General features: G+C 41.5%; 1 protein-coding gene across 1 annotated transcript in view; it reads right to left on the reverse strand.

Moving 5' to 3' along the window:
* Positions 1-845: 845 nt before the first annotated feature.
* The window catches only part of gatm (glycine amidinotransferase (L-arginine:glycine amidinotransferase)), a 33,504-nt gene continuing 12,633 nt past the window's right edge, over positions 846-21,716 (reverse strand). Inside the window, exons 3-9 of the mRNA XM_020513709.2 lie at positions 18,163-18,358; positions 16,652-16,842; positions 13,084-13,221; positions 12,253-12,417; positions 10,957-11,020; positions 7,755-7,871; positions 846-3,832 (exon numbers count right to left, since the gene is read on the reverse strand). Of these exons, the coding sequence (XP_020369298.2) occupies positions 3,720-3,832; positions 7,755-7,871; positions 10,957-11,020; positions 12,253-12,417; positions 13,084-13,221; positions 16,652-16,842; positions 18,163-18,358 (984 nt within the window). The 3' untranslated portion in view covers positions 846-3,719. The remainder of the gene's footprint in view (positions 3,833-7,754; positions 7,872-10,956; positions 11,021-12,252; positions 12,418-13,083; positions 13,222-16,651; positions 16,843-18,162; positions 18,359-21,716) is intronic.

A 21,716-nucleotide genomic window follows, 5' to 3' on the forward strand; every position in this document is an offset into this window, starting at 1 on the left:
TTAGGTGGATTAGCCATGCTAAATTACCTATAGTATCCAGGGATGTTCAGGCTAAGTGGATTAGCCATGGGAAATTGGGGGGGGGGTCTGGGTGAGATACTCTTTGGAAGGTGGTTTTGGACTTGAAGGGCTGAATGACCTGTTTCCACACTGTAGGGATTGTATGACACAAAAAGTGATGGGGTCATAAAGACAATTGTTTTGTGCATTGGTTAATTAAGGTCTGGAATTGGCTCACTGAGTGGCTGGTGGATTGGAGTCAATTGTGGCTTTCAAAGGGGAGTTGAATCATTATTTGAAGAGGAAACGGTTGCAGGGGAGTGACCGCAGGCGAATTGCTTCTTCAAAGGGCCAGTACAGACAAAACTGACAGAAAGGCCTCCTTCCGTGCTGTAAATAGTTTCGGATTCCCCACCCACTACAGGACAAGTCCGGCCGATAAGTGAGCTCAGGATTTGCTTCAATCCCGCAGAGACATGGAGCAGGATGATGGTGTTGGGTTGAGTGTATTGGACGGGGATGGGGGAAAGGACTGGCCATGTCCCCCTGCGTGGCTGCTATGTCCAGGGTTGGGGAGAATCAATTGCCCGGTCCCGGGAGCTGAGTTCCTGTTGCGGTGACATGTATGGTCCCGCTCTCACACCGGCTGCAGTTAAATCGAATTCTCATCAAATTCACTACAGCCGCAGAATTTGTGTAGAACCTCGACCCTCAAACGCAATGCCGAGTTTCAATCCGATGAAACAACTTAAATTACAAAGTTTGACCTACCACAGCAAAAACGTCAGAAATATGATGCAATAAAGCTTTTATTGAGGAAAAACAAAATAATTAAAAATCACTTACAATGTACATATTGCAGCAAAATACGAACAAGCCATTGAACTATTTCCATACTAAACCTCATTTTCACCCAGAATATCAGATTCTCAATACAGTCGTCTGTTTTAATTGGAACAAATGGTGCTTGCACTGTATCGCTACTAAATCCTGTCACACAGAGCCAGGGAAAGAATGCCCGATGGAGATTACCAGGAGGGAGGCGGTCGGGCCAGGGCGACGTGGTTATGTCTGCGGCAAGGACAGAATTCCCAAATTTCACTGTCGGAAGTTGTTCCCAAGAAGTGGGTATCAAACCAGTCCCTGAGACTTGGTTCCCTTCTAATAATGAAAATGTGCAAGCTACAAAAAAACCAGAGGACCAAAAACAAAACGCAAAACCCTCTTCCAGCAAGTCGGCGAAGGAAGGGTTAAGTGTTCTGAGGAAGGGTCACCGGTCCCGAAATGTTAACTTTGATTTCACTCGATAGATGCTTCCAGACCAGCTGAGATTTTCCAACAAATTCTGGTTTTTGTTAAGGAAGGGTTCACTCCAAATCTCGAATACCAAGCGCATTACAATTACTCAGGCTGCAGCACCCACTCCTGGGCATGGGTTGTCAAAGCAGTGTCTTCTTCTGCTTTCCGGTTAGAGTTTAAATTTCGTGAATAAATCATTTTTTAAATGATTTCTAAACAGAAAATTACTGCACAACCTTTAGTTACTAGCAGTGTTTGAGGGACAGTGTGGCAACCAGGTTCCAGGGTTCAACCGACTAAAGCATTCAAACAAAATGTAGAAGGGACACTTTGAGACCTAAAACAAATTAGTTGAAGGCAAAAAGTATTGAACTCTTATTCAAAACACTCACTAACTTTTAAAATTGCTTCACAAAGAGGAATCCCACATATGGCTAATTGAATATTACACAAGGTATTTGCAATCATTTTGGGATCTTCAGTCAAGTGCAGAGATGTCATTGTGAAGCAACAATTATACAGGGTGTTTTGTCATTGCCCAGAAAAAGATGTGGTTTGAGCATCAGATGGCACTGAGCAGGGTATGTACTGAGATTTACAAAATTTGGCAAATCATTTGCCTTGATTTGGCTGTCAAATTGAGACAAGAAATATTTTGTATTTAAACCGGTATTGTACAATTGCCAATTCAAACATCAAATACAAACATGGTCCTTGATAATATTTGTCAATTTAATAAAAATATAAAATGATCCACTGTAGTAACTGACCAAATTTCCAGTAATGAGAATGTCATCAGTAAAGTGAAGACCAGGTATAGCCTCACAATTACCCGGAAACAACTGATGATTTTCTCAGAGGAAATTTGCAATGCCAGTCTCATTAGAAGAGGAGGAAATGTTTGGAAACAAGCCAGAGGTCATCTGTTGCAGATCAAAAGGCAATTTTAACACATTCTCTTAAAAGGGAGAATAAATGATGAAAGGAAGCTTTATGCAAAAAGGCACTGTTCAAAAAAAACCTATAGTTCATGCATGTGCTTTACCAAAGTGATTCACAGGCTTATGTTTGTGTTCAGACCTAATTTGAACTATCATAGGAAAATAACGAGGCCATTGCAGCCTTCAAGCTTATTCCAATATTCAATGAGATCAATTACTAACCTTGACAACAACAATTTCTTCGTATCCAGCTTCTCTGGGGAACCAGTTAATTTCAACAACACAATGATGTGATTTGTTGTCATAGGAAGGATGGTAAAAAGCAATATAATTAAAAGGCATAATTTTAAAGGGGGTGGAGGAATAAAGAAAGCTGGTAAGTGTACTAACATCACATCTGATGATAGTAAGACAAGTTGAGAGGCTGTGACATAAGCACACGGGATGATTGGCTTTATTCATAGAGGCATGAAATACAAAAGCAAGTACAAAACACTGGCTGATGTGTTGTGTATAATTCCATGCTTTAGGAAGGAGTTTGAGGCCTTGGGGAGAGTCCAATGGAGTTTTGTTATAATGGGTCTTGGGATGAGAGACTTCAGATGGGACAGACTGGAGAAGCTGATATCGTTTTCCTTAGAGCTGAGAAGGTCAAGAGGAGATTTGAAAGAGGTATTCAAAGTCAGGAAGAGTTTTGATACAGTAAACAAAGAGAAACTGTAGACATTGCAGAAGAATTAGTAACTCAAGAGCATAGATTTAACACAGGTGGCAAAAGAACTAGATGTGAATTGAGGAAGAAGAATTTAACAGTGAGTTGTTGTGATGTACAATATACAATTTTTAGGGATACGGATCCTGCAAGTGAGGACAGATTTAGTATGGAACGGCAAAATGTGTCGGTGCAGCTTAGAGGGCCAAAGGGCCTGTTCCTGTGCTGTATTGTTCTTTGTTCTTGTTCTTCAATGCAGTCTATAAACGTGCTGGAAATGTATTTAGCAACAACTCTACAAAAGGAATTGATAAATATTTGAAGGACAAAATGATCAGGGTTATGGAAGAAAAGCATGAGAGTGAGGAACTGTCTTGTTCTTACAAATACTAGACACAGGCACAATGGAGCAAATGGCCTCCAATGCTGTCTCATTCTATAACTCGCCCATTTGTGTGAAGTGTTTCCTGGCATTACCCCCAATTGTTGAGCTCGAATTTTGAAGTAATCCACATGTATAAGACTCGCCAAGCAGAATTTTACTCTACCTGCTCTATCACTTCCTTCAATCTTCTTAAACACCTTAATTAATGTTTATCTTCTGTCATTAAGTAAGTATAAGCCTAGTCTATGAAACCTATTTTACCAGAACTGAACACCACATTTAACAGACAAAATTTTCATCTCTTTGTATTCCAGGCCCCTGAAATAAAGATCAATTTTTCCATTAGCCTTTTAATTATTAATGACATGATCCCCTACAATATTCAGTCAAAGTAAGATTGGAGAGTGCCACGGCGACGGATGTCACATGTCCAGCAATGGAAGCCCCCACCCAAGGAATTTGCATGACGGATGGTGACTTTAATTGTTGCAATTCCTGAAGAAGGAAAACAAAGAAAAACTTTGAGTTAATGGCAGACTAATCACTTGATAACACCTATGAAACAATATGGACAGGACCCATTGCTTCAATGGTATGAGCTGGCAGCTAGGAGCTTGGGAACCAGGAACACAATAACAGGCCCTGGTGCACTCATATAGGGATTGGTAAGCAATCATGGGTGGATTCTGGTGCCAAAGTTATTCCAAAACAGAAAAATAGCAATAACCAGAGCCTAGAACTGATTAAGAATGCCAAAAGAGACGACAAGAGTTCTCAGAGGCATTGTGAATTGATTAAGTAAGTGGGGAAGGAAGGAGTTTTCACATAAGCACATGAAGACCTTAGAATGTCAAGCCACCTGAACCTTGTTCACTGAGAACAGCAACTGGGCCTGTATCCAGATTAAAGTTACTGTCTGCATTACAGGTGGTGTCCTGATATCAGGAGTACCACCTGATTAGGCAGCATGTTAGTCATATAGAAGCAAAGGCAATCTGGTAAACAGCAGAGGGAGTGGAATAACCCTGCAAAACACTAGCTGTGCAATGTGTGGGTAAATGGTGCAGAGTTACACCTAAAGTGGTGCCAGTGTTCCCAACATCAAGCCTAATCCCACTCCAGGAGTCGCGATGAGGGGAAGTTTTCAACAAACACATTGCTGAACCTATCTTGCTCCTTTCAAATGAAGAATTATTACATTTTCATGTCATCAATCACATCAACGCTCACTCCACCAGACAGCCATGCCAAATTTAATGCAAATCCTTTTAAGGGGGCACTAAGAACTTTACATTCAACAATATAAATTTGCAAAGAATTTGTAAGATTATAATCTAAACGGGATTTTGAAAAACACTAACCCATTTGAAAAGTGAACTTTCAATTGAAGAAATGAAAAATACTCTTATAGAATAGACATTAAGGGAGATATCATTGAATATCAGTGTGGAAGCAGGCCATTTGGCCCATCAAGTCCATACCAACCCTCTGAAGACAATGCCACCCAGACCCACCCCTCAACCCTATATAAACAGAGTAATTAAAATCAGCTCTATTTATGTTCATCACAGTCTTAGCATTCTGGTGGGAAAGTCATGTAGCCATTCACTTCCTGCCTCAAAGTGGCTTTTCTGGGGGGAGCGATGAGTATGTTTAACTAACTGATTAAAGACAGTTAGTTTGAGCCAGAGCTCAGTGCATCATACAATCTAATAATTGATTTGAATGCTAATAATACTCAAGATAGATTCCCAGGCTTTAACACAAAAGGATTAATTTCTTCAAAAGTGAATTCTGAGAAATTAAAGGAATTAAAAAGAAATTAAAAGAAATTGAATCGATGAGATAGGTCAAAAATTTAGTTTTGGATTTTCTCAGAAAAATAGAATCAACAATTTGGAATGAGGCAATTAAATATAATATTTCCAAGTTTACTGATGACAAAACTAGAATTGTACGGCTTCAGAGTAATTTAGAGAAGGTGAGTGAGTGGATAAGTGTGAAGTTGTTTACTTGTTTTGGAAAAACAAAATGGTAGAGTATTATTTCATTGGTGATAAATTGGGAAATGTTGTGAGCTGGTTGCCCTTGTGCAACAGTCATTGAAAGCAAGTATGCAAGTGCTTGAAGCAGTTAGAGGAAAATGGCATGCTGGCCTTTCTTTGCAAGAGGGTTTGAGCAAAGAAGTCTTACAGCAGGTGTACAAGGTCTTGGTGAGACCACACCCAGAGTACCGCATGCATCTTTGGTCTCCTTAACCAATGAAAAGACAGACTCACCATATAAGGAGTGCAGTGAAGGTTCACCAGAATGATTCCTTGGCTGGCAGATGAGAAGAGATTGGATTGACTGGGCCTGGATTTACTCAGGTTTAGAAGAATGAGAGTGGATTTTATTGTAACAAACAAAATGCTGACAGGGTCACACAGACTGGGTGCAAGGATGATGTTTCCCCTGGTAGGGGCAACATTCAGAAAAAGGGTGACAGACTCAGGATACATTTTGGATCAAGATGTGGAGAAATTTCTTCACTCAGGTGGTGAACTCTACCAAAGAAACTGGTGGAGGCCAAGCAACTGTATATATCAGAACAATTAAGATTTCCAGATGCCAAAGACATCAATAGGTATGGGGGGGTATGTGTGGCTGTGGTAGCGGCAGCAGGAGTATGGTGTTGAAATGGACAATCAGCCATGATCAAGTTGAATTGTGGAATAGGCTAAATTGGTCAAATGGCTTTCTTCTCCTATTTCTGAATTTTTTCTACTTATAAGAAGTATTGGACTACCTTTCTTTAGAATGTATTCACAGGATGTGGACATCACTACCAAGGACAGTAATTATTGTCCATCCCTCATTCCCTGAGAAGGTGATGAGCCACATTTTAGTTTTAAGGTTTTCACAGTCATTTCAGAGGCTGGTTCAGAGTCAGAGTCAGAGTCAGAGTCAATCTCATTGCTGTGGCTCTGGAAACACATGGAATCCAGACAGAGTAAGGACAGCAAATTTTCTTCCCTTAGTGAGCATCAGCAAACTAGATGGGTTTTCATGATATCCATGAAACTACTGTGCTGTCAATATTGATACTAGTTTTAGTTTATTCAAACTGAATTATAAGTAGTAATTTTAAAAATTAAAAAAATTATTGTTGGGTCTTTAGTAAGTGTTCTACTTATTGTCACTTTCTCTTGTAATCACCTGTGCATTGTTCCTTTATTCATTCATGAGATGAGGTGTCACTAGCTAGGCAGCATTTATTGTCCATCCCTAATTGCCCAGAGGGCAGTTAAGAGTCAACCACATTGCTATGGGTCTGGAGTCACATGTAAGCCACAACAGGTAAGGATGGTAGTTTCCTTCCATAAAGGACATTAATGAACCAGATGGGGTTTTCCGACAATTGTCAATAGATTCATGGTCATTATTAGACTCTTAATTCCACATATTTTATTGAATTCAATACTCACCATCTGCTGTGGCGAGATTTGAACCTGGGTCCCAAGGATATTATCTGGGTCTCTGGATTAACAGTCTAGCAACATTACCACTAGACCATCACCTCTCCTTCTTACTCATGATTGCCTGTGGGCTGTTGCTAATATTCACCACATTCATGTGTACTTTCTTATTAACAATTATAAAGTAAACCAGCACTAATTTGAGTTAGACCTATCCAAGACAAGAAAGGTTAATGACCACTGTCAGGTAGTATAGAACAGCAGAATTCAGGCAGCATGGTGGCTCAGTGATTAACACTGCTACCTCACAGCGCCAAGGACCAAGGTTTGATTCCACCCTCGGGTGACTGTCTGTGTGGAGTTTGCACGTTCTCCCCATGTCTTCATGGGTTTCCTCTGGGTGCTCCGGTTTCCTCCCAAGGTCCAAAGATGTGCAGGCTAGGTGGATTGGCCATGCTAAATTGCCCATACTGCCCTAGGGATGTTTGGGTTAGACATGGGGAATGCAGGGATAGGGGAATGGGTCTGGGTGGGATGCTGTTTGGAGGGGCAGTGTGGACTTGTTAGGCCGAATGGCCTATTTCCACACTGTAGGAACTCAATGAACAGAGCAACATGTCTGATTGAGACGGAATGCAATCATCCAAGCTCATATTCGGGGTACACATGAAAGTAAAGCTATTAATTACAAAGAGTGAGCTGCAGGCTGTAATTACACTGAGTAAAATTAGGATAGCAACATAACTCCTCAACCCACAACAGTGTCGGACCCTGTAAAGGTGGCAGAAAATGTGACCATGTAAAATAATCAACAGTTTCAAAATACCAATTTTCCCAAATTCAGTGAAGGAGATTTAGTGTTCCTGATACTGTCTGCAGTGCAGAACAGTCAAAACAGTAGAGCTGAAGGTAGTGTATTATAATTGATGAAATACAAGTCATTGGAATTCATGAACTACCTAGTTTCTCAAACATCTTTTGAATTGTTGTCTCATCCCTTTCAACCATCACTCTCTTCTCATCCAACATCAGAACGTTCATGGATAACCATTTGGAAGACATCCACAAAGGATGATCTGTGGAGAAACATGATACGGAATTATCACAATCTCTCTTCAAGCCATGGTTTGTAACAATCTGTCCTCTTGGACAATGAAACAGATTTATTTGATAAACTGACCAGATAAACTGACCTCCAAGAAATGTGTCACTTTCTTTTAAAAATAGGGCCATGTTCTCTGTAATTTTTTTTCTGAGTTTTAAATCATCTGATGTCCATTCTAGCACTTAGTCCTCTCTTCTGATTGACAGCTCGTCTCAAAGTGCAGCGGTCCCCTAAGTGGCAAATCAATTTCTCACCTCCTGCTGGAAACAATTATAGTCTTACCCTGCACTCATTCCTTTTCACCTGCATCTGACTGGAAAGGTGAATTTCTCCCAGACTAATTCAGAATGACAGCTATCAGAAAGCTTCACTAAAAATGTAGCAGCTCCTGGAAAAAAAAATTATGATATTTTTGTCTTACAGAAGTGGCCCTAATTCTTTAAATTCACCCATTACCCCTTTGTAAACAAACCTTAACATCTGTATACATGCTTCTGCTGACTGCTCCCCCACCCACCACCAAACAATACCTTCAAGTGCCAGTGTCCATGTGATAGGAAAATTCTAGGAGCAGGAGTAGACCTCTTGGCCCTTCAACCCTTCTCAATCATTCAATTAAATCATACCTTCTCTTCTACCTCATTTTCCCATACTATCCCCACATCCCTGAATATTTTTAAAGGATGAGCCATCTCTAGATCTGAATGCCAATTCAATTCACTCCATGTGTCATCAAGAAATGGCTGGAGGCACTAGATACTGCAAAGGCTATGGGCCCTGACTACATGTTGTGTGATGGAATACCCCCACTTGCGTAGATGGGTGCACCCCCACAACATTCAAGAAGCTTGACACCATCTAAGACAAAGCAGCCCGCTTGATTGGCACTGCATCCACCATCCATTCACCTTCACTATGGTGACAGCCATTGCAGCAACTCACCAATCTCCTTCAATAGCACTTTGCAAACCTGTGATCTCTCCCATCTGCCACGCAGTGTATACACAGGAATCCTACCACCTGCAAATACCCCTCAGAGCCACACAACACCCTGACCTGGAACTATGTCACTGTACCATCAATGTTGCTGGGCATCCCCCCACCCTAACAGCCATGAAGGTATAATACACCGAGTGGTCGCCAATGCTTGAAGAAGGTCCCTCATCATCACCTTCTCAAACACATTTCGGTGATCTTAGTCAAATTACTGACATCTTTGTATCCTCTTTGGCCTGAGGACTGGAGAATAGCCAATGCTGTCCCATTCTTTAAAGGGTGGCAGGGGTAATTCTGGAATTACAAACCCAAGAGTCTCACATCAGTGGTAGGGAAATTACTGGAAAAGATTCTCAGGGACAAGATCTATAATCCATTTTGAAGCAAATGGACCTATTAGCGGTAGACAACGTGATTTTTTTGCAGAGAATGTCATGCCTCACTAACTTGATCGAGTTTTTCGAGGAGATGACGAAGATGATTGATGAAGGAAAAACAGTTGATGTTATCTACATGGACTTCAGTAAAGCCTCTGATTAGATCTCTCATGGCAAACTGGTACAAAAGGTGAAGTCACATGGCAGTAGGGGTGAGCTGGCAAGATGGATACAGAGCTGCCTTAGTCATCGGAGGCAGGAAGGATGGTTTTTCAGAATGCAGGATTGTGACTAGTGGTGTTCCACAGGATTCAGTGCAGGGACTTCTGCTGTTCATGATCTACATAAATGATTTGGCAGATGATGTAAAGATTGGTGGAGTTGTGGAAAATGAGGAGCATTTTCATAGAATACAGGAGGATATTGATCAGTTGGAGGAATGGCAAAAAGTGGAGACGGAGTTTAATCCAGACACATGTAAGGTGATGCATCTTGGAAGGTCAAGTACAGGTGGGAATTATACAGTGATTGGCAGAACCCTAAGAAGTATTGATATGCAGAGCGATCTGTGTGTATAGGTCCATAGATCACTGAAGCTGGCAGTGCAGGTAGATAAGGAAGTAAAAAAGGTCAATGGTCTGCTCACCTTCATTGGAAGGGGCATTCAGTGTAAGGATAGACAAGTTATGCTGCAGTTGTATAGAACTTTAGTTAGGCCTCACTTGGAATATTGCATACAAATCTGGTCATCACACTACCACAAGGATATGGATGCTTTGGAGAGGGTACAGAAAAGGTTTCAGGATGTTGCCCGGAATGGGGGATTTTAGCTATGAAGAAAGTTTGGATAGAATGGGTTTGTTTTCACTGGAATGCAGGAGGTTGAGGGGGCGACCTGATCGAAGTTTAAATGATTGTGAATGGCATGGATAGGGCAGAGAAGTATGAGGCATTTTCTCAGGGTGGAGGGATCAATTACTAGGGGACACAGGTTCAAAGTGTGAGGGGAGAAGTTTAAAAGAGATGTGTGAGGTTAAATTTTTCAAAGGGTGGCGGGTACCTGGAACACGTTGACAGAGAAGGTGGTGGAAGCAGACACAAAAGCAGTACCTGGACAAATACATGAGTAGGGAGGAAATAAAGGGATACGGATCATGTAAGTGAAGACAAGTTTTAGTATGGGAAGAGCAAAACATGGAGCGGTAGGCTTGGAGGGCTGAAGGGCCTGTTCCTGTTCTTTGTTCTTTGTCATTGGGTATACTTGTAGAAGGGTGACTGCAGTATTTCAAATCGCAGCGAGTGAACCTAGATGTCCCAAAGTAATCTGTTAAACCAACATTATCCTGCGACATCAGTTAAACAGCCAGTTAGGGTCAGTCAGTAAGGTGCAATGCTGATGATAACAATATGGGATCTGGAGGAACACAGCAGGCCAGGCAGCATCAGGGGGAGCAGGAAAGTTGACGTTTTGGGTCGGGACCCTTTTGGCCCCCATTTTCTGAAGAAGGGTCCCGACCTGAAACATCAACTTTCCTGCTCCTCTGATGCTGCCTGGCCTGCTGTGCTCCTTCAGTTTCACACTGTTATCTCAGATTCCAGCATCGGCAGTTCCTACTATCTCGGAGCGCAATGCTGGTGTTCTTTTACTCCAGGGCTGGTTACAGAAGACCCTTTTGCATTTACCGTCAGGGATGAGAGGAGTCGGTGGGTAGATGATTGTCCAACCAGCTTTCTTGAAAATCTCGATCTGCAGGGGGAGAGTGACAGAGTCAAGCTATAGCGACGCCTTGGACTAACAGCCAGCCCCTCCCAGTGCCGCCTGTGCCTCATGCCCCAGGAATGATCTAACTGTTAACAAATACAAACTCCTTCTCCCTCCCCTTTCCAACACAACTGAGACCAAAGCCTGATGCCTCCTCAGTCAGAGATCAAAGTTCAGCTCTTTTCCTTTCTCACTGACTTTCTTTCCTTGGTCCTAAGGAAAATCTCCAGCTTTCAGTTTACCCCCTGCCCAGGGGGGCAGAGTGCTGTAAAAGCTCAGGGCCCTGGGGCCGATCCAGACAGATACTCACTGAGAACAGTCTCCAATGTGCCAGCATCCCCTCCCAGGGCCCGGGGGTTGGATTGTTTAGGAATTCTGCTCCATCATTCAGATAGAGGAAGCTTATACTCAACAAATGCGAGAAATCTGAAGAAGGTGCTGGAAACATTCTGCAGGTCTGACAGTCTCAGAGGAGACACACAATTCCTGTTTCAGATCTCCCGTCAGAACTGCAAAAGGTTCCATCCCTGAAACTTTGACCCGCTCTCTATCCACAGAAGCTGCCTGTTCTGCTAAGCATTTTCAACAAATTTCTATTCTTATTCCTTTATTCTATTCCCTAATGTTTCCAAGCTGAATGGGCAATTACAAATCATGCATTGCAGAGGTCGGGATGGGGATATTGTTTCATTAAATAAAAACCGAAAGAACTGCGGATGCTGTAAATAAGGAACAAAAACAGAAGTTGCTGGAAAAGCTCAGCAGGTCTGGCAGCATCGTTGAAGAAAACAGAGTTAACATTTCGGTCCGGTGACCCTTCCTCAGAACTGGCTGATGTTGTTTTGTCAGCTTGTTTCACAAGAATTTTTTAACTTATTTATTCCTTTATATATTATAAACGGGAGAGGGTGCTGGAAAGCAATTCTTGTTCCCAGCCTGTACACGAATTCATGAAAATAAACACTGGAGCCTGATCATCTTCCAACAGAGGAACAGATAGTACGACAGACAAAGCAGGAAGTCTCTGGGACAATTTCTCAGCTTCAGCTAACCTCATGTTCAGTTGAACTACATGTGTCTATTCTATTAAAAAGCCAACAACGTGGACTATCAGCTAGAATTACACTGAGATCATTGCCCTCAATCCTTCACCAGAACTAAAGTGTAGGTCTGGCATCTCGAATTCGGCAGAAGTAAAAAGTTTTGAATGGTCTCACCTGGTGACAGGGACGGTCTGGATTTGCCAGCACTAAGCCAGGTCCAATGATATTGAAGGTTGCATCAATGTGCATGGGGTTCGGATCTTTGAAAGAAAGTGTGTGAACCCTGTAGGTTGGTGCAAGATGTCTGCGCATCCACTCGATCCCCTGAAAATTAGTCACCTGCAGAATGAAATCAAAGGTATTTGTTGCCACAGGACCTGAACCCGGAATTATGGTAATTAAAGAGCCTGGATTAGAATTACTCTCTGACTTCAATAGATAGGAACGGAAAGCAACAAACTACAACAGACTGCGGGTGCTGGAGATCTGAAACAAAACATAAACTGTTGGTGAAACTCAACAAGTCTGGCAGCATCTGTGGAGAGAGAATCAGAGTATTGTTTTGAGACCAGTCAGAATGCACAAGAGTCTTTGCTGAGTTTCTCCAGCAATTTCAGTTTTTATTTCAGAAAGCAGCAACTGGCACTGGACTGGGAATAGCTGCAGGTTCAGGCAGCAAAATCATGGAATCCCTACAGTGAGGAAGCAGGCCATTCAGTCCATCGAGTTCACACCAACACTCCAAAGAGCATCCCACCCAGATCCCCCCCTACCCTAGACTCTATGGGCAATTTAGCATGGCCAATCCAACTAACTGCACATATTTGGATTGTGGGAGGAAACTGGAGGAAACCCATGCAGACACAGGGAGAAGATGAAAACTCCACACAGACAGTTGCCAGAGGCTGGAATTGAACCCGCGTCCCTAGCACTGAGGCAGCAGTGCTAACCACTGAGCCACCATGCTGCACCCGGGGCATTATCTGAGGGAAGCAAAACATGTACCTGGCTCCTTTGGACAAATATATCTCTCCCAGCTCTCATAAAATCAGCAGCATCAAAGCACGGTTCAAATTCGGTGGTTACAAACTTTCCTTCAGCAGCCAGTTTGTTTCTGTCCTCCACTGAGTGTACGGGGTAATCCTGGAAGAGCAACATGTTTCCTTCAGATCCAAGATCACAATGTAACAAAAAACAACTTTCAGTGAGACACAGAATGATTACAATTTATAAACAGACCATTTAGTCCATCAACTCAGTCCTCTCTCCCTGAAGGAACAATTTCCCTTCCCCTACCAGCCCCACACTCTGCATTACCAGATGAAAAAAAAAATTTCCTCTCGAATGCCTCGATGCAATCTGCTCCACCAACTTTCCAACAGTCTATTCCATTTCTGAACAACCAGCTGGATGATAAGAGTTTTCTCCTGTCACCATTGCTTCATTTGCTAATTACTTTAAATTTGTGCCCTTTGGTTCTTGATCTATCCAACAAATGGGAACAGTTTCCTTGTATGGAGATCCTATTCTCTATCAAATCTACTCTCAACCTCCACTTCTCCAAAGAAAGATTCCAGATATCGCCAAACCATCTGTGTAACCAAAGTCTCTCATCTTTGGAACCATTTTGTGGATCTCTTCTGCATTTTGGCTAACACATCTTTCCTAAAGACTAGTGCCCAACACTGGACACAATACTCAGCTGAGGCCAAAGTAGTGTCTTAAACAACTTTAACATAATCTCCCTGCTTTTGTGCCCTATGTCCCAAATACTAAGGCCTGGAAGGCTGTACCTTTATTAAGCACACCTTTATCCGGTCCTGCCACTTTTACCTATTTATGCACATAAACACTCAGGTGCCTTAGCTCCTGCATTCAATTTAGAATTGCATTATGTCTTTTGTGATCTCTTTTCTTTGTACCAAAATGAATCACTTCATATTTCTTAACATTAAATGTCTCCAATTGTCAACTGTCTGTGACCAGTTGGTGTCCTTTTGAAGTTTTACACAATTCTCTACATAATCTATGCTGCCTCCAAGCTTTGTATCGTCCACAAGATTTGAAATTGTCCCTTTTATACAGCCTATCCAAAGCCTCCTCCTTTATAACAAGGTTGAAATAATTACTACAATAAACCTTGAGAATTCCAATGCAAAGTTTCCTCCTAACCAAAACAATCACCAATAAACTGTGCTTCCTATCACTGTCAATTTTGTATCCATGTCGTTACTCTCCCTTTAATTCTATAAACTATAACTTTGTTCAAAACTCTATTGCATGACATATTATTAAAACTGTAATAACTGCAGAGGCCGGTATCCCATCACCAAGTCACCTTTTATTTACAAGTGCACAGTACATGGGCTCTGACCAACCAGCTCAAAGCCAGCCCCTAGACTGAAGACTCTGTGAATCTCCTGTTTATATCTGTCAGCCAGGGCGCCCTGATTGGCCAAGGTTAACAGCATCAGTCAAACCTCTCTGCCATCTCCTAAAAAAATTCCATGTAATTTTTCCTTAAATTTGTGTGGGATTTCTTCACTCACATTTGTCCATGTGACTATTATTTTTGTCCAAAATTATTGTTTCTAGATGTTTTCTCACCACTGAAGTTAAACTGACTGGTGTCTAATTGTTGGATTTGTTTTTACACCCTTTTCTGAACAAAGGTGTAACAGTTGCAATCGTCCAGTACTCGGGCAGTGGCCTGAGTCTAAGGAAGACTGAAAAGTTCTGGTCAGTGTCGCTGCAATTTGCATTCACTTTCCTCAATATCCTTGGTGCATCTTATCCGGTATTTGTGTCTTATCATTTTAAATAGAGACAACCTATCCAATGCCTTCTTCTTTTCAATTCTAAAGACTTCAGGTATCTGAGCTTTTCCCCTTTCTCCATGACTTGTTTAACATGTTATTTCGTGGCAAAGGCAGATGCAAAACATTCATTTGATACCTCAGTCATGGCCCCTGAATCCATCCCTCTTCAGCCCTACTGTTCCTTTTGTCACTGCCACTATTTGAATGCTGATAGAAGATGTTTGTATTCCTTTTATATATTAGCTGCCAGTCTCTTTTCATTCTCTCCCTTTGTTTCTCTTTTTTTTAAACACTTCTCTCTGCACCTTCTATATCTGGAGGTGGGGAAAGAGAAGTGGTGGTGCACTGGTAACGTCACTGAACTAAAAATCCAGTTTAATACCTTTCAGACACGGCAGCTGGTGAAATTTGAAATCAATCACAAAGCTGTATTTGAAAGAAAGCCCTCAGTAATGATAGCCATGAAACTATTATCTATTGTTGTTAAATAAGATCTTGTTCACTAGTGTCCTTTAGTGAAGGAAATATGCTGTCCTTGTTTCATTTAGCCTACATGTGACTCCAGGCCCACTGCAATGTGGTTGATTCTTAACCTTCCTCTGAAGTGGTGTGGCAAGCTACACAGTTCAAGGGCAGTTAGAGATGTGTAACAGTGCTGGTCTTGCCAGTGATGCTCAAATCCCATGAAAGAAAGAATGAAAACATTTTTCAGCCTGGTTCACAGTTGTCTTCAATTGTCATCTGCCAGAAATACACATCTTCCTAACCTCTCTCTCTTTTGTCACCTGGGGAATTCTAGCTATATTTACTCTGCCTTTCCACTTCATGCTGACATACTATGACTGTGCCTGAACTAATTCTTCCCTGAGGACAGGCCATTGTTCAGATACAGCTTTGCCTGCCAACCTTTAATTCTAATTTATCTGGGTCAACTCCATTATTACTTCATTGAAATTGACATTCCCAAGTTATTCATTGCTAATCTGGATTGTTCTTTGTCTTTTTCCCAAGCCTGCCCTAAACTTTATAATACATTGCCAGTGTAGAGAGTGTAGAGAGTGCAGACACAATGAGCTGAATGGCCTCTATCTGCACTGTAACAATTCCACGGTTGCATGATCACTGTCCCTAAACGATCCTCGACTGACACTCAGCCCATCTTGTTCCCCAGAAGCAGATCTAGCTGGGTTTCTTTTCTTGACAGACTAGAAACATGCAGCAGCCAAAAAATCTCAAACACATTCGAGCAACATCAGTCCGTCTCTGCATTTTTACACTCAAACTACTTCAGTACCTATCCAGATATTTAAAGTCAATCATTTGACTACTCTTTAATTCTTAGGAATGCTTTCTAGCTTTCCCCATATAGCAGAAAGGAACTTTCAGTAATATTTACCATCAGAGCACCAATTGGCAATATTTAAACTTCATTTCATTTCTTGATTTGACATAGAGTGTTTAATGAGGTGCTATTTTTCATAAGTATCCTAATCCCAAATGGATGCATCTCCTGTCTTTTTGAAATAAACTTGGAAAAACCAGTTGAATGGCTGGAGAGCTAGAGAGGACTTTAGTGAATTGCCTTTCATAGTTATTGTGGCTGTGTGAAACTCTGACCCTGTGCACTCCAGAATCTGACAGTCTGAATTTCACTCAGTATTGATCATACCACTAATGCTGAATCCTTAATGGCTAGGAACAGTTTAATAAAATGTGAGTTTTGATGTGAATTGACTGTGTGAATTGATGCTTACCATGTCATAGAGTTTGTCAGACATTTGTGGTTTGGGAGCAGTTGTCCACTTTGCTCCCCGTAGAAAGTAATCTTTGATGAGTGGCCGATATGCTCTATATTCAAAAAAGCGAGCACGCCATGCCATTGGTGCTTCAATGATCTCATTCCCAACCACCAGTAATATGTCTCTCGGCATAGCAGCATACATTCCTGTAGAGGAAACGTTACTCTAGTATAAAAAACAAATTAACCTCAAGCAACATCCAATTTAGCAACATCTGGTTCAGATAGTATAACAAACTGGGATGAACCTTCATTGGGGGAGGACTTGCAATAATGGGCATCAAGTCCCCACCCACACACTTCCCACTGTCATCATTGTCAACTCCCATTCTAACATTAGGAATAAAGTTCATTGCATAGGAGCTCTTGTTGTCTTAGTGGCTGGACCCTACGCTGTTTTGGATTCTGAGGGATAAAGGGCAGAAATGTCCCAAATGTCATTGACAGAGTGCTCAGACTCAGCAATTAATAAGGTCAATGGGTTGCGCCTTTTAGCACAAAAGAATGAAATTATATCTTAGCCTTTAGGGAAATGCTGTTCTCGAGTCACTGGGCTTTAGTTCTGGGCACCACACTTTAGGAAGGGTCTGTCAGTCTTGACTGGGCTGCAGTGATTTGATTTGATTTCTTGTTATTACATGTACTTAAGTAGAGTGAAATGTTTTGTTTTGCGAGCAGTACAGGCACGTCATAACATACAAGGACATACAGATAGAATAAAACCACAGTGAGCTCACAAAGAGTCGCCCTGGTGTCAGCACCATCTTGAATCATTGTCAGTGCAGCTTCAGCGGAATGATACCAGAGTTAAAGCAGTTAAATTCAAGACAAATTGGATAAACAAGACTTCTTTTTCCTTAAGTGTAGAAGACTGAAGAGTTACCTTGTAAAGATTTTTTAACATGACAGCAGAATTCAATAAAGAGGATAAAGAAAATTTATTTCCACTGGTGGTGGAATCCAAAATCATTTAAGTTGAGAGTTATATCACGCAGGAGTGAAATCAGAAAACATTTCTTTATAAGAAACAGAAACAGGAATTGGCTATTTGTTCCCTTGGACCTGTTTCAGCCTTCAGCAAGATCATGGCTTTGGTCATCATCAACAACAAAGCACAAAACTCTGGGTTAAAAGGAGAATACCAGCTGTAGTTCCAGTTCCTCATTACACTGCGTGGACATCAGCGAAGAAAAGGATGAGCTGCATAGGGGATCTATTCATTCGTTAGATTGTCTGCTGAGGTCACTCAGGGACAAGGGCCTAATGCGGTACAGACAGCTGGTGATTCACTATCACAGGAAGAATCAGAACCATCACCCAGAGCCTGTGATTATATGACACACAAATGTACTGTTCCCTCTTATCGTTGATAAATGTAAATACTCCCCATATATATGTCTTTATTTGAATTTGTCACTCTTACTGTTTTAGAACAGTATTTCAAGGAAATTCAGGACTTTTACTTACCTGTAGATTCAAAATCTGGTGTCTTGTAATGCTCAGACCAGTCAATGAGCTCTGGACGCTTGACAATGACTCCCTCCCCAAGGAGAACGTTACACATTTCGTCAATTTCAGCAACAGCTTTCTTCACATGCTCCTTTGGAAAGCTGTGACCACCGTACTTCTGGTAAAAGGGCCAATTCGTCTCATAAGTATTTGCCTGAAAAAGAAACTTCACATCAGGCTAATCCTCATGGACATGAACTAAATGAAATGGAACTGGCTGTTTAATTTAAAGACCGACCTGACTTATTTGACACATTCGCTTCTAGGCCAGAGTTGTGATTTAAAACGTATTGTGCTAACACTCCAGTGTAGTGCTGAAGGAGTACACCAGTAATTGAGAAGTCTTCCTTCAGTTAAGATGTTATCTTGAGATTCTATCTGATAGCACTGTAGATATTAACAATTCCTTGCCAAGGTCTGAAGAGAAAGGAGTTCTCCTGGAGCCGGCATTTTTCCCTCAACCAATATGATCAAAAGCAGTGTAACAGAATTTTACCGCATTGTGCCCTACATCATAACGATCACTGAAGTATTTCATTATAACAACCACTGAAACAGTGGGTGGCACAGTGGCTCAGTGGTTAGCACTGCTGCCTCACAGCATCAGGAGCCCAGGTTCAATTCCACCCTCGGGCGACTGTCTGTGTGGAGTTTGCACATTCTCCCTGTGTCTGTGTGGGTTTCCTCTGGGTGCTCTGGTTTCCTCCCACAGTCCAAAGATGTGTAGGCTAGGTGGATTGGCCATGGTAAATTGCCCATAGTGTTCAGAGGTGTGTAGATTAGGTGGGTTATAGGGGAATGGGTCTGGGTGGGATGCTCTGAGGGTCGGTGTGGACTTGTTGGGCTGAAGGGCCTGTTTCCACACTGTAGGGATTCTATGATTTCAGCGTAATTAGAAGTGAAATCATCCATATCTTGTATGTTTGATGTAAGTGATATGAACTTTAGCAGATGCCATGTGATTTGCTGGTCAGAAAAGTAAACGCTTGTGGAATCCAAAGCAAGATGGCAGGTTGGATCCAAAGCTGACAGGAAGCAGAGGGTCACAGTTGTGTGTGTGACTGTTTTCAGTGGTGTTCTGCACGACTCAATACTGTGTTCCTTGTTGTTCATGGCATATTTCGACTTGAGTGTGAGATAGGATTAGGAACTTTGCAGATGAAAAAAGAATTTGTCATGTGAATTAGTGCAGAAGATGTAGACTGCAGTAAACCAAAAATAGACAGTCATGCGGGCAGGAAACTAGCAAATGAAGTGGAACCAGAGAAGCAAGATATAATGTATGTGGGGAGAGAAGACAAGGCATAGGAACTGACTCCTACCAGTTGTTGTGTAGAGGAACAGAGGACCTTAGTTTCAGGATCACAGACCCCTAAAGGTAACAGGATGATAGACAAGGTATTTAGGAAGATATAAGGGAAACTGGCCTTCATCAGACAAGGCTTGGGGTGCAAGAGCATGGGACTATTCTAGAATTATCTAAAGCACTCAGATCTTACATGTTAAGTTCATCTTGCAATCTTCTAAACTCCAATGGATACAGTCCCACCTTAACCTTTCCTCACAAGACAACAACTTCTCTCCAAGAATGTCTCAGGTGAACCTCCTCTAAACTGCAATCAATGCAATTACCTGCAAACCTTGTTTTAACCAGCACATTATCAACCGGTACTCTTAATAAACCAGAAAGAGGTAAATACCCCAAAACCCCACAATCTACTACAATGTCTGAATGTTCATACTGTAAGTATAACAGTGATGAGTATACACCCTGCATAATGTTTCTATTACTTACTGTGTGTTTTATACCGATTTTCAGAGATGTATTGATGTTTTTACATAAATTTTTTGAGGAGATGTTGATGTCTCGAAGCTTCATTTGGTCAAGGTGTATCACTGTTAGGTGCTTCTCTTCATTATCTGGAATATTGGGTCAACCTGCACATTGGAACCCTAGCTGCCGGTTAATAAAAAGTTTGCGTTTTATTTAAGCCTTTAAGCTTTATCCTTTAATAAAAGAGGCCAAGAGTAGACTTAACTTAGGTGGATCACATTATGAAGACAGAGTGGGTAAGATGGACTTTGTTGCATCACCAATCGAGTGACGCAAACTAATTTGTAAGAATTAAAGGAGACTTAAGGAAAAGTGTTTTTCACTCAGGATGGGAGTTCTGGAACTCACTGCCTGACAGTGTGGGAGTGTCAGAAATCCTCATCATATTAAAAGAAAATTGGAAATGTGCTTGAAGTACCAGAACTTGAAGCATGAGCTGGGAAGTGGGTTAGGTTGGATGAAGCTTTTTTAGCCATCGTAAGCACAATGGGCTGAGTGGTTTCATCCTGTGCTGTAAATTTTCTAAGGCTCCATAATAACTTTATTTGTTCTTGTTTCATTCATGAATTTACCCAATGACCAAAGCAGCAACCTTTGATCTTCAGTAAAACTACCTCATTTTTAAGTTCTGGTTTTTTGCTTGCACTCTTCACGCGGTTGCCCAGGATCTAAAATAAACATGTCACTTGCATTTCTGAAGAAGGATCTGGACCCGAAACGTCAGCTTTCCTGCTCCTCTGATGCTGCTTGGCCTGCTGTGTTCATCCAGCTCTACACCTTGTTATCTCAGGTCACTTGTATCCTGGTCTGATCCAATGCCATTTTCTAATTAGTCCCAAGGAAGTACATCAGAGTATGTTGGACTTCTCTTTCTGAAACAGGCATTTGCTGTCATATCACCTCCACTCTGAGACCTGGGGTTGAATGTGTACATATTTCTACACTGTAATCAATGTTGTTCAGGAACTGGGCTTGTTGCTACCAGTCTCAGTGTTTACTTGCTACAAATAAATAAAATTTACATAATCAAATTGTAACTTGTGGCACATTTAGTTTTTACTGTACATTGACTTAGTTGTACAGCATTGCTTTAATCATGGTAATTTCACTGACTATTCCAATTGCAATAAAATGGGAAAACTAAAAGACACCATTAAAGGACTTGAATGCAAATGAGAATGTTTCACTACAAGTTTAGATTGAACACAGGAGACTGGCTGACAAAAGGTAGTCTTATTCCTCAGACAAAATGACAACACATCAACTTTTCACAAGCAGTGATTCAACATTAGACCTTTGGACCATGGCCAAATTCCATCACTTTCAGGCACCTATTACTGAGGTCAAAGTGATCAACCATTGAGTGATTTACCACTGAGGCCCAGATCAAAAAGCTAATAAACCTTAATAATGAATATAAAATGTAATCCAAGTACAGATCCTCACAAAATAGGATGTTTCTATTAGAATAAAACCATCAAATAATAAAAGATTGGCAAAAGAATAAAGACTCCAGTGCCTCAGAAATAGCAAGATGCTGGAGTCAGAGATAACACAGCGTGGAGCTGGAGGAACACAGCAGGCCAGGCAGCATCAGAGAAGCAGGAAAGTTGACCTTTCGGGTCGGGACCCTTCTTCAGAAATGGGGAGGGGGAAGGGAGCTCTAAAATAAATAGAG

Source organism: Rhincodon typus, chromosome 33 (genome assembly GCF_021869965.1).
Source record: "Rhincodon typus isolate 14 chromosome 33, sRhiTyp1.1, whole genome shotgun sequence".
In the NCBI taxonomy this organism is placed as follows: domain Eukaryota; kingdom Metazoa; phylum Chordata; class Chondrichthyes; order Orectolobiformes; family Rhincodontidae; genus Rhincodon; species Rhincodon typus.